The 12,774-nt window shown below is 42.6% G+C and overlaps 1 protein-coding gene across 6 annotated transcripts in view; it reads right to left on the bottom strand.

The window, feature by feature from the left end:
- Positions 1–12,774, bottom strand: part of ptpn4a (protein tyrosine phosphatase non-receptor type 4a) — a 287,492-nt gene that overhangs the window by 153,801 nt on the left and 120,917 nt on the right. For all 6 annotated transcript variants that reach the window (XM_070875277.1, XM_070875279.1, XM_070875282.1 and 3 more), the window contains 4 exons: positions 12,386–12,493; positions 5,474–5,516; positions 5,289–5,367; positions 1,100–1,144 (listed from right to left, as the gene is read on the bottom strand). In XM_070875277.1, coding sequence (XP_070731378.1) covers positions 1,100–1,144; positions 5,289–5,367; positions 5,474–5,516; positions 12,386–12,493 — 275 coding nt within the window. The remainder of the gene's footprint in view (positions 1–1,099; positions 1,145–5,288; positions 5,368–5,473; positions 5,517–12,385; positions 12,494–12,774) is intronic.

Genomic DNA, 12,774 nt, shown 5'->3' with positions numbered 1-12,774 from the left:
AGTGAATGAAAGTGAAAACACAACAAATATAAAAATGAGTTACCATTCGTTCTGGGATTTTCTCTCTAGTGAGTTTTCCCATGCTCTTTCCTTTTCCTCACGGTAACTGTATTGTCGACCCTATTCTGACCATCAAATCTTAACCTCGATAGCAAAACCACCCATTTCCATCCACTGTCAGGCAACACCAATTTTCTAACCTGCTTTGATATGCAGCTCCACAATTCCCATGCATTTCACCGTACGCAATTCAATGGACACCATTCTCGTGACACCAGGTATCAATACATCAGGTATTGATTGCCTGACCACCCAGCTACTCAGCACTCAACTGTCTTGAATTTCAATGGAAGAAAAGTCGGGTGATATAGCTCGATGTTAAGTGACCGACCGCTTTACTGGGAACTCAGAAACCAAGCTTGGTAAACTGCTTTTGATCAATTTAAGATGCACTTCTGTTCCCTAGCCATAGTTTGGCATAGCTTTTGTGCAGTACTATAAAAATAATTGAAATATTCCTAAATGCTTGACAGACTTGCTGTAAAATCTACAATCTCATGCCTCAGAATCTAGGTGATGTTGCTGCAGAAATTGACTTCTAGGTACTGCAGAATTCTACTACAGAACTCTAAATCAATTACATATACAAGAAATCAAATTATACAGAGCACAGTTTGCAGTTGTGGACTATTATTGACCAGAGCACTGCTGAGTGACAGAATGCTGAGAAAAGAACATTTGCATCAGGAGGCTATGATTTACTACAACACGCATTTTTAAGAAGACCTTAAATGTACATGATGCCCCAAGGGATTTTAGAGTAACTGCACAAGGAATAGAAGCAAGAACCCGGAGCATGTGTTTAGGAGGGATGATTGAAGGCCTGGGAGAAAATATAGGTTTTAACTGATTTTTAAAAGGAGAGAGGCAGTGTCTTGGAAGGGAGCCTCCTGGTTAAACCATAAAATCGGTTTCATTATACATTTGGAGTCCATATTAAAATGGAGAAGGTTTCCTCTAGGCTGTACATGTCAGCTCTTTGGGCAACAGGATTGGCTGCTAACATACATTTTTCCAAAGTTACAATAATGATACTCACCGGCCACTAAGAATATCTTGTTTAAGTTGCAGAAAGTATTGGTACCTGATGAAAAATAAAAATGCATATTTTAGGTCATGATATATAGTGCAAGATACAAAAGCAAGAACTTTCCACACAGGTAATGATCAATGTTTATTTTCATCCATAGCTAAATAGGACTTAAGTGCACTAGAAACATTACAATACAGAATTAAATCATGCCTGGACTGGGAGGTTAGCTCTTCAACTTAAGTAATTCAGTAACAACGGTATCAATTTGAACTGGGGCATGATTGTTGATTTCTAAACCCTTTATATACAGAGATAGAATTAATAAAGCCAACACCATACTAAATGAGAAACAACAATGTTTCATTTTTGCCAATCATTTACAAAATCTTTCAATCTTGAAAATCTCCATTCGGTTCCTCCATAACCTCTGTTCCAGTGTGAAAATTCCCAATTTTGAACGATGCTTCACAAACTATAATTTCTCATTCACAGCATCATTTAAGTGATGCATTCAATGATGTTACTGTATTTTTCCCACAGCTCCAAAATCCTTCCAATAATGGGCTTTCCAGAACAATGTGAAAATTATAAGTAGCACACTAGTTTAACAAGTGTTGCTTTGTGGCATTTGCCCCAAAAGTAGTGGTGGGATTGCAGAGAAAGAGAGGATGTAGACCTCCAGTTTTCAGTTATCATACATAAGTCATTCATATTTTCTACTTAATTGGCCTACTGTCCTAACAAAGGGCTCAATTCACCCCAAAGCTGTTTTTTGGCATACTTGAAGAGTTACGCCCGTTTTTTTGCCCGCCTCCCCCCCAAAAAAAATCATCCAAGTTTCCCCATTTGAGTTCTTCATTTTGGTACCGCTTAGTTTTGGGGGTGAAGCCCAAGATCTGCACCAAAAAGATACAGCCAGCTCACAGCAACCTGCACAAGCACATTAAACATTGCAGCAACTTACCTCAATTAAATTATTAAAATCCCCCCCCCCCCGTGCCAGCTCCTATCCCAGGCCAAATGGCCTCCTCCCTCCCGGTCCCTGCTGAACAGCCTCCCAGTGCTGGTCGCCGCACCTATCCCTGGCTGAATGGCCTCCTAATGCCGGTCTCCGCACCTATCTCTGGCCAAATGGGCTCCTCCCTCCCGGTCTCTGCTCCTAACTATGCCCGAAAGACTTCCTCCTCCCCCCATTCTCTCTTACCTCTCCTGCTGCTGCTGTCCGGGCATCTTCCACGCTGATTTATTTACCTGTGCCGATTTTCTAAACTCCACCCGAAAGTTTTTCTACAGAGGATACTTACACCGGCCTAAGAATTGGTGTAAATCGTAGCTGGCCAAACTTGTCTAAATGGCCAGAATTGTTGCGAGTGGCAGGTTACGCCCCCTATGACTCAAAAAAAAAACTAACCTAAAAAAATTGTAATCGAGTTACACTGGCACACAATGATTCCGGAAAATTGTAATTTTTTTGAAAAACTTAAGACCAAAAAAACAGCATTGGAGTAAATTGAGCCCAAATTCTCTAACACATTTTTCACATCAGTCAGACCAGTCATTAGAAAGCAATCCAGCTACCCAGCCGGCTCCCAATGCATCCCAAAGAACATTACATGCATTAACTCAGTAGACATCAACAGTAAAACCCACTAATTTCTGCTTACACAACATTCAGGTGTAGAATCATTGGATGATACAGCACAGGAGGCCATTCGGCACATTGTGCCTGTGCCAGCTCTTTGAAAAAACTATCCAGTTAGTCCCACTTCCCTACTAGTTTCTCCATAGTCCTGCACATTTTTCTCCTTCTCCAATTCCCTTTTGAAAGTTATTATTGAATCCGGTTCAACCATCCTTTCAAGCAATACATTCCAAATCATAACTCGCTGTGTAAAAATGTTTTTCCTTATGTCACCTCTGGTTCTTTTGCCAACATGGATACCAAGACTTATGGTTATTTGCTACTGAAAAGTAATAAATTCTCCTCAGGTGCAGGAAAAAATGGCTTCAGAAAAGTGCATTTAGACTATGAAAATACACAGAATATGGAAAATTTTACTGACTGACAAACTTTTATTTACATAAAAGGCCTTCAAAATCATTGTGAGAACACAGAAAATCACCAGCACTAATGCAGTTCCTTCACTGTAGTTAGTGACTTATACTTGCTGTTCCTCTTGCTGGTCACCTGGTGGCATAAGCACTCATGAAAGAAAACAAAAGTATGTGTTACCGGACCCAGATTTGTCTTTGTCAAACTATCAAAACAAAATCTGATACGTAACAAGGAGAGGAACCCTACACAGAATAAAAACACTGCTCTGTTAATCAATTGAAACTGTCAGTTAAACTTTACTAAAATACCACCACTTCAACATGACGTTTTTACGTTTGCATGAACTGCTTTTGGCAGAAAATCCACTTTACAATTAGAGCCTTTACAACTACTGATATGAAACAACTAAATGGTATACTTGCAGTCTGCATTTACAAAAGGTATTATCATCGTAGGTCAGTCACTGCCTATTTCAGTAACCCACTCTTATGTCATTACCTGTTGCTAAGCTTATGATCCAAGTACATTTCCTTGACCTCAAAGGATCCGAAATTAGTTTGAAAATTTAAATTGCTGATGCTTGCACAATGTAAATATCAGGACTTGCTGTATTTGAAAGGGTGTGACATTTAGCTTGCCTAAAATCACGATTACAAGCCAAGTTTATGCAACTTGTCCTCATAAATTAATTCTTTAAGCCCTGGTATCATGCTGGTAAATCTGCACTACAGCCCCTCCACGGCCAATATATCCATCCTGAGGTGCGGTGCCCAAAACTAATACAGTACTCCAGATAGGGTCTGATCGAGGCTCTGTATATAGAAAAGAAAATCTTAATTCCAAATAAAAAGCACTTCAAACAACTGGTGACTTTGGACACATTCAATGACAGAGTTTTAACAGATTGACAGTTACTTCAAATTTAGGGGGAGCGAGATAATGCAGCAAAATCGATCATTGTCCTTTCACATCTCATCAATCCATCACTACTGACTTGAGTCCTCCTCTGTTTACAGCCAAAAGAGATCGATGCGAAATAAATGTAAACGACCTGAAACTAGCTAGGGATGAGTGCGAGTGTCCATGATTCAGTAGATTATTACACTGAATTGACAATTCCTCACAACAGCACGAGCACGTGGTAAATAGGAGGTTGGAAGGCTCGAAGTTTGTGCTCAAGACAAATTGTTGGGAAAGTGGATTTAACCTGTCTCTCTGATTAGGCTAACCTGGAGGGAATATTTCCACTTACAATAGGTGCCCAGAAAAAGCATTCCAGTCCCACTATACACATCGTGAAGTATAAATCTTGCAACAATCATGGGCTCAACCCCCATTGCAAAGACTTCAGCACATAGTCTGGGCAGACACTCAGCATAGCACTGAGGCGGGTGCGACATCAGTGGGATTGCAGTCTTTTGGATGAGATGTTACACCGTGACCCTACCTGTCTGTTCAGGTGGATGATTCCCATGTCACTATTCCAAGAGCAGCACAGGGTTTTCCAGTATGCAGGCCAATATTTTTTCTCAACCACCTCCAAAACAGATTAACTGTTCATTTATCTCATTGACATTTGCTGATCCTTGCTGTGTATAAATTAGCTCCCACATGTGCCTACATAATAGTGACTACACTTCAAAATAATTGGTTATGAAGCACCTCGGAATGCCTTGAGGATGCAAAAGGCACAACATAAAATCATTCCTTTATATATAAAAAGAATAATTCTGCAATTTGCTGTAAGACAGGAACAGTCTTCAAATGCAATCCCCACACAATTTTTTCTCAAATGGAAAACGAACGATCAAAACTTGACTATCCTGTTTCTATTTGCTCCATGATCAGCAGCAAGATCTCACCTTTGATGTTGCAGCAACTTACATTAAAGCCAACTCCCCACTTGGGGGATTCTCAATATAACAGTCAAAAAAACAACTTTATGCAGAGAAATAACTAAGAGTAGATCCCTGCATCCGATGGGTCTAAAAGTCATGGGTGGTATTCGGTGGAACATTGTGAACAAACTGAAATGACGACCAATTACAATTAAACGGTCCTGGTCATTAATCTTAGACTCTTAACCCTCTCGTCCTCCCCACCCCACCATCTCCCTTTTTACTTATTTTCAGCACCCACCTTGTGTATTCCTCTTGTAGCTTAATGAGATCGGTCACAAAAAATTTGACTCTAAAATTCAAGTTATATGGGGATCCTCCTACAATAAAAAAAAAACAGCATTTGACTCCAGAATTACAGGCTTGAACAAGTGATTTCCAGCAGTACGAGTCAATGGTTTTACGAACATTCGAAATGTTACTTACTTTTTAGCTGCTTTCTGACGGATTTGTTTGGATCTAACCATCGCTGTAAAACATTTAAAAAAATCACAACCTGAAATGGTTCAATGCAATAATTTCCTCCAGAGTTTGGCTTACAAAAATCCACCTGCAAAACTGAAGCTTGTGGAAACCAGACTGCACTCAAAACGGTCTCAATAAAAAAAGACAAAAAACATATGCCATCACTACTGTAAAGTACAATGACAGAATATAAAACAGTTTTTTAATGCAAATTCTTGTGTAGTTTAAAAAAAAAATGGTGTAACCTTGTGCAAATTGTTGAGTAAGCCGATATCTCTAAAGTAATTTGTTTTGCAAATGGTTCACCAGTGGCATTTGAAAAAGAACCAAGTGAAGTGGTGCTGGGGCAGAGACCAATATTTTGTGCTCAAGCTAAATACAACCACCATAATTTTTTCCTCTGCTGTCTCGAAATGTTTGAGGAATAGGGAAAAGGAAAAGTGCAAAACGATAAACTGCATTTTAAGATAAGCTATATTAAAAAACTTCCCATGGTTTAAAATAAAATTCACTCTGCAGTGTAAGATTTAATCTTGAAATACTATTAAAATAGCATGTGCAACTATAATGCTATTTTCCAATTTATTTTTATGACTAGCATCTGTATTTAAAAGTTTCTGGTAGATTACAATTTAAATTCTTCAAAAAAATATTCTACATTTTTTGTAATATGTACCATTTCTCCACAGTATAGAAACATGTACTTTTCTCAGCCTAAAAATACAGTGGCACGTTTCCAACCCCTTTTCAAAATAAATTAGTCTGATTTGTCCCTACAAGAGGCATATAGCTTCAAGCCAGTATTTTTCAAGAATTGCAATGAACATATTAGGAGCAGGAGTAGGCCATACGGCCCCTCGAGCCTGCTCCGCCATTTAATACGATCATGGCTGATCCGATCATGGACTCGGGTCCACTTCCCTGCCCGCTCCCCATAACCCCGTATTCCCTTATCATTTAAGAAACTGTCTATCTCTGTCTTAAATTTATTCAACGTCCCAGCTTCCACAGCTCTCGGAGGCAGCGAATTCCAGATTCACAACCCTCAGAAGAAATTCCTCCTCATCTCAGTTTTAAATGGGCGGCCCCTTATTCTAAGATTACGTCCTCTAGTTCTAGTCTCGTTCATCAGTGGAAACATCCTCTCCGCATCCACCTTGTCAAGCCCCCTCATAATCTTATACGTTGCGATAAGAGATCACCTCTCATCCTTCTAAATTCCAATGAGTAGAGGCCCAACCTACTCAACCTTTCCTCATAAGTCAACCCCCTCATCCCCGGAATCAACCTAGTGAACCTTCTCTGAACTACCACCTTTCGTAAATATGGAAACCAAAACTGCACACAGTATTCCAGGTGCAGTCTCACCAATACCCTGCATAGCTGTAGCAAGACTTCACTGCTTTTATACTCCATCCCCTTTGCAATAAAGGCCAAGATTCCATTGGCCTTCCTGATCACTTGCTGTACCTGCATACTATCCTTTTGTGTTTCATGCACAAGTACCCCCCAGGTCCCACTGTACTGCATCACTTTGCAATCTTTCTCCATTTCAATAATAACTTGCTCTTTGATTTTTTTTTTCTGCCAAAGTGCATAACCTCACACTTTCCAACATTATACTCCACCTGCCAAATTTTTGCCCACTCACTTAGCCTGTCTGTCCTTTTGCAGATTTTTGGTGACCTCCTCACACATTGCTTTTCCTCGCATATTTGCAGCATCAGCAAATTTGGCTACGTTACACTCGGTCCCTTCTTCCAAGTCGCTAATATAGATTGTAAATAGTTGGGGTCCCAGCAGTGATCCCTGGAGCACCCCACTAATTACCATGCCTTTAAAAAATTTGCAGCATAATGTTGCCATTTTGCTCAGATGATAATCACACTTGCTTGTATAGAAGGCTTCATTTTAAAGTTTCTTGACCAGAGGGAGCACCAAATCAGAGCACTAACAAGCTAATTTACAGACAAGGAAGGCACTTGGCCAATCTTCCTTCACTCACCCGAAGAGGCAAAAACATCATTCTCCCACTGTAGCATCCAATTTGTTTCTTAAACTGTCTAGGGTTTTTACCTCCACCACTCTATCTGGAAGTTTATTCCATACATTGATCACTCTTTAAAGAATTTCCTGATACATTTTATCATTTACTAGTCAACATGTCCCGTAGTTTCATTCCTTCCTTTTGTGACCTCCACTATTCCAATGCTCTCCTGACCAGCCTCCCATCTTCCACGCTAAATAAACTTGAGCTCATCTAAAATGCTGCTGCACATATTCTAACTCGCACCGTCCCATTTACCCATCGCCCCATGCTCGTGACCTAGATTGGCTCCCAGTCCAACAATGCCTCGATTTTAAAATTTGCATCTTAATGTCCCAATCCTTCCAAGGCCCCTCATTCCTCTCTATCTCTGTAATCACCTTCAACCCTCAGAACTCTTTCTCCAACTCTGGCCTCTTGTACATCCCCATTTTTTTTCACTGCACCATTGGTGTCCAGGCCCCAACCTCTGGCATTGAAGTATTTGGTCACCTGTTCGAATATCATTTCATGCAATGCCTTCAACTCGGCTACCTCTTGGAGTTCATTACGACATTGAGCAGCTCAAAACTAGGCGTCCACAAGGCTATCAGCAGCAACAGAATTGTTTCCTATCACAATCTGTAACTGGACACAGCAAAGGCTATGGACGCAATCATCCTGGATGCATTACATATCACATAGAATATGCAGCACAGAAACAGGCCATTCAGCCCAACCAGTCTATGCTGGCAATTATGCTCGACTCAAGCCTCGTTCCATCCTTCCTCATCTAACTACAGGTACAATGTCCAAAATACAGAAACCTTGGGATGGAGTCTGTGCCGAATTTTGTTTTTTTCCAGATTTCAGACAAGAAAATAAAGTCTGAAATTTGGAATCCTTGACCGAATCCATGCTGGATTTCGGGTTTTTCTGGATTTCGGACCTCGCACTGGTGCTCAGGGCTCTCCGGAGCCGAGGGGAAGGATTCCTGACCCCAGTGATGGCTCAACCCCTCCAGGTAGGGTCCGAGAGTCCAGTGGTTGGTCATTGACGAGCAGGCCCGTGGGTGGGTGTGGACTCTTGGCGGGGTGCCAGAGGGTGGGTGAGGTGCTGAATTTCCATCACTCGCTCATCTCCTCTACACCTTAGTCACATCACTCCTCGCCCATTCCCGCCGCCGCGGCCCCTCGCTTTTCACCGGTTTCCTCATCCCCATCTTTGCCGCCTCAAAAATGTCTGGTTTTCAGACAATAATGCCAGACAACTCCATCTGGAATGCGCAAAATGTCCGTTTTTAAGACAATAATTCCAGATTCCGGACGTCGCAATTGTATCAGCATAATCTTCGAACCCTTCTCCCTCGTATGTTTATATAGCTCCCCCTTAAATGCATCAATACCATTTGCCTCAACTACTCCCTGTAGCAGCAAAATCCACATTCTCACCACACTCTGGGTAAAGAAGTTTCTTCTGAATTCCTATTTGATTTCTTGGTGACTATCTCATATTGATGGTCTCTAGTTTTGCTCTTACCCACAAGTGGAAACAATCTCCGGGCCCAAGTTTCGAGCCGCGCCTAGAACGGCGCAGTCCCGACCTGGACGCCCGTTTTTCGCGCCACAAAAAAACCTCCGTATTCTCCACCTCCCTGCAGGTCCTCTGGCCCTCGGCGCAGCGCAGCAGGAGCTGTAGGGGGCGGAGCCAGGTCCCTGCGCTGAAAACAGTGCCGGGACCTCTGCACATGCGCGCTACAGTGGGCACGCAAGTGCAGTAGCTCCAGGCACCCAAAACTGTGTGGGAGGGGCCCGAAGCACGCAGCCCCTAGCCCTGGCCGAATGGCCTCACTGGGGCTCCGTGAATAAGGCTCCTCCCACCTCCTGACCCGACTCCCGCTTCCCGCCCCTGGACCGGACCAGACACCCGCTCCCGGACCCTGACCCGACACCTGCTCTCTCCCCTCCCCCCCCCGGACCCGACACCCACTCACCCCCTCCGCCTCCGGACGATCCGACCCGACCTCCCTCCCACCACCCCCCCGACCCAACGCCACCTACCTGTAAATCTGGTGCTGGGGACGGGCCCTACCCGAAGTCTCGGGCCCGGCCCGTTCAACCCCCCTCCCCAATCTCCTTCCCTCCGCCCCCCCAATCTCCTTTTCTCCCCCCCCCTCAATCTCCTCCTCCCCCCCCCTCGCTGTCAGAAACACAGACACTGACGGACAGAGAATGAGAGACACACAGACAGACAGAGATAGAGACACTGACAGAGACACACTGAGGGGGGCATCGCAGCACGCTGTTGGAGGGCTCCCGGTGCTGCCGGTAAGTAGAAAATGTTTTATTTATTGATTTAAAAAAAAATTATTAATTTTTTTTGATTGATTTATTGGTTGATTTATCATTTATTATTGATGGCTCTTTATTTGTAAAACTGAAGTGTTTAATGTTTGTAAACTTCCCTTTAAACACCCCCCCCCCCACCATTCCCTATGCCTGATTTGTAACTTACGCCTGATTTTCTAAAGTGTAGACAAGGTTTGAGCGTACAAAAATCTTCACTTACTCCATTCTAAGTTAGTTTGGAGTAAGTTTTCACTCACGAAACTTTGAAATCAGGTGTAAGTGGCTGGACACGCCCCCTTTTGAAAAAAAAATTCTGTTCCAAAGTGAAACTGTTCTAACTGACTAGAACTGGAGCAAACTAAATGACGAGAATTCCGATTTCTAAGATACTCCGTTCGACACCAGTTGCTCCTAAAAATCAGGAGCAAATCATGTGGAAACTTGGGGCCTCTGTGTCTACTCTATCAAAACTTTTCATAATTTTAAGAGTTCTATTAGGTCACTCCTCAGACTTCTGTTTTCAAGAGCAGTAAATGTAGTGCTGAAGACCTGTGCTCCAGAATTTGCTGTGTCCCTACCGAAGCTGTTTAATTACAGCTAAACACTGACATCTACCAGAAGTGATGGATAAATGCTCAGGTATGTTCTCAGCAGGACAAATCCAGCCCATCCAATTACCATTGTATTAGCCTACTTCCAATCAGTAACAAAGTGATGGCAGGAGTCATTAACAGTGCTATCCAGCAGCACTTATTCACCAATAACTGCTCACTGATGCTCAGTTTGGAATCTGCCAGGACAACTTCGCTTCAGACCTCATTAGTCTTGGTCCAAACATGGACACAGGTGCGGAATTCCAGAAGTGAGGAGAAAATTGGCTGCCTTTAGCATCAAGGCATCATTTGACCGAATGTGGCACCAAGGAGGCCGAGTAATACTGAAATCAACAGGAATTGTGGGGCCTGATGGCAGAGAAAGACTCTCCAGTGGCTGGAGTGATAACTTTCACAAAGGAAGATGGGTGCGGTTGTTGGAGGTCAAATCATCTCAGCCCAGCATCCGAAGCCATACTATCTTCAGCTACTTAATCAAATCATAAAGGTCAGAAGTGTGGCTGTTTGCTGATGATTGCAGTATTCAGCTCCAGTCACAATTCCTCAGGTAATAAAGCAGTCCATGCCCGCATGTAGCAAGACAAGACCTAAACGACATCCAAGCTTGGGCTGAAAAGTGGCATGTAACATTCGCGCCACACAAGTGTCAGGCAATGACCATCTATCTACAAGAGCCGAACCACCTTCATTTGAAATTCAATGGTATTACCATTGCCGAGTACCCCACCATTAACATCCTGGGGCTTACCATTAACCAGAAACTTAACTGAGCCAGAAAATAAATGCCATTGCTGCAAGACCAAGTCAGAGGCTGGATTTTCTGTAGAGAGTCTCATCACCGGATTTCCCAAAGCCTCTCCAACACCTGACTGAATACAACATTCAACACATCCAGCAGACCGCTTGATCGGCTATGCCCACATCCCCCAAAATAATAAAATGTTTTCATTGTTTTATATATTTAGATCACCATGAACCTAGCTACAAGTATCTCAGTAGTGCAAGTTTATGGTTGATTCCAGTGTACACATCAGGGGGAGGAAATGAGCTACAAGAGTCTCACACACATTTCTGGTTGGACAAGGATCAAAGCAGGCAGCACAAAATACTCAATGTGACAGTAGTTAGTACAGGTTGAATCTCTTATCCGGCACCCTCGGGACCTGGCCTGTGTCGGATAAGGGGAGGTCACGTTAAATTGGATGGTATAGGTACTGAGCAAGGGGATTTCTGGCTTGGGGCTAGGAGTGCAGCAGAGAGATAGTCATTTGGGGGGGGGGGGGGGGGGGAAGAGAAACAGGAGTAGAAAGATGGGGGTGGTGGATCGTGGGGCGGGGTCAAGTCAGCGATTGTGGGAGACGGCAGCGAGCAAGGACTTCAATTTGTTCATGTTGGAGTTCTGCACGTGTGCCACCTGGGAATGGTGCTGGATGAGGGAAGTTCAATCTATTACAGGAACATATCCATCAGTGCAAAATAGACAAACAGTTAAGTGACTACTTCCTCAAACTCATGATGAACTTCTTTATATTACACCTTCAGAATTGCCAAGTCACAAAGATCTGCCAAATATGACATCAAGTTCGCACAACACAGGTACTATATAAATGTCCTTTTATTTAAAAAAAAGATTACTCTCGCCAAGGAAGCCTACAGTCTAGATATGCATTGGCAGCAAAAACATATCGCTATGTTATTGCAGCGGCATGCCTGAAGTTTAAATAAATGCAATCAGCTCATTTTTAATGAAAAACCACATCTTGGAATGGTTAACATTAAACTGAAGTTGCAAACCCACATGAGAATATATTTTTCATTTTATTTACTGGTAAATTACAGAGCTTGTGAATTTACTCCAAGAAGGGAGACTGAAAGCAATACTCACAGGGCTGTCTGTTGTATCATCTGCCAGTTGTAAACCAAAGTAGTCTCGCTCAGTCAGATCAAGGTGTCTGAAGACTAAATCCAATAGGATATGTCCCTGATCGTGTTTCTGGAAAGCAAAAATAGAACTGCCATAAGTATATCTCTCAAATTATTTTGTGTCACATTGTAAATTAATTTGCAACAGCTAAATTACAATGCAACTTGAAGACTATATAGTTCTCTCGAGCCGCCAATCAATCGTGTATAATGCACCGTTACTGTTGGAAAACTGAATCTGAAACACTTCACTCAACAGTTCACACGTCATGTACAACAACAGATGGCATATTATTGTACCTTGTTAGAACAAGCCTATTGTACTAGTTGTTCTTGGTAGCAGTTAAAGAC

This window comes from Pristiophorus japonicus, chromosome 3, assembly GCF_044704955.1.
Source record: "Pristiophorus japonicus isolate sPriJap1 chromosome 3, sPriJap1.hap1, whole genome shotgun sequence".
NCBI lineage: Eukaryota > Metazoa > Chordata > Chondrichthyes > Pristiophoridae > Pristiophorus > Pristiophorus japonicus.
The sequence above is the reverse complement of the archived record's forward strand: the minus strand, read 5'-3'. Positions and strand labels throughout refer to the sequence as shown.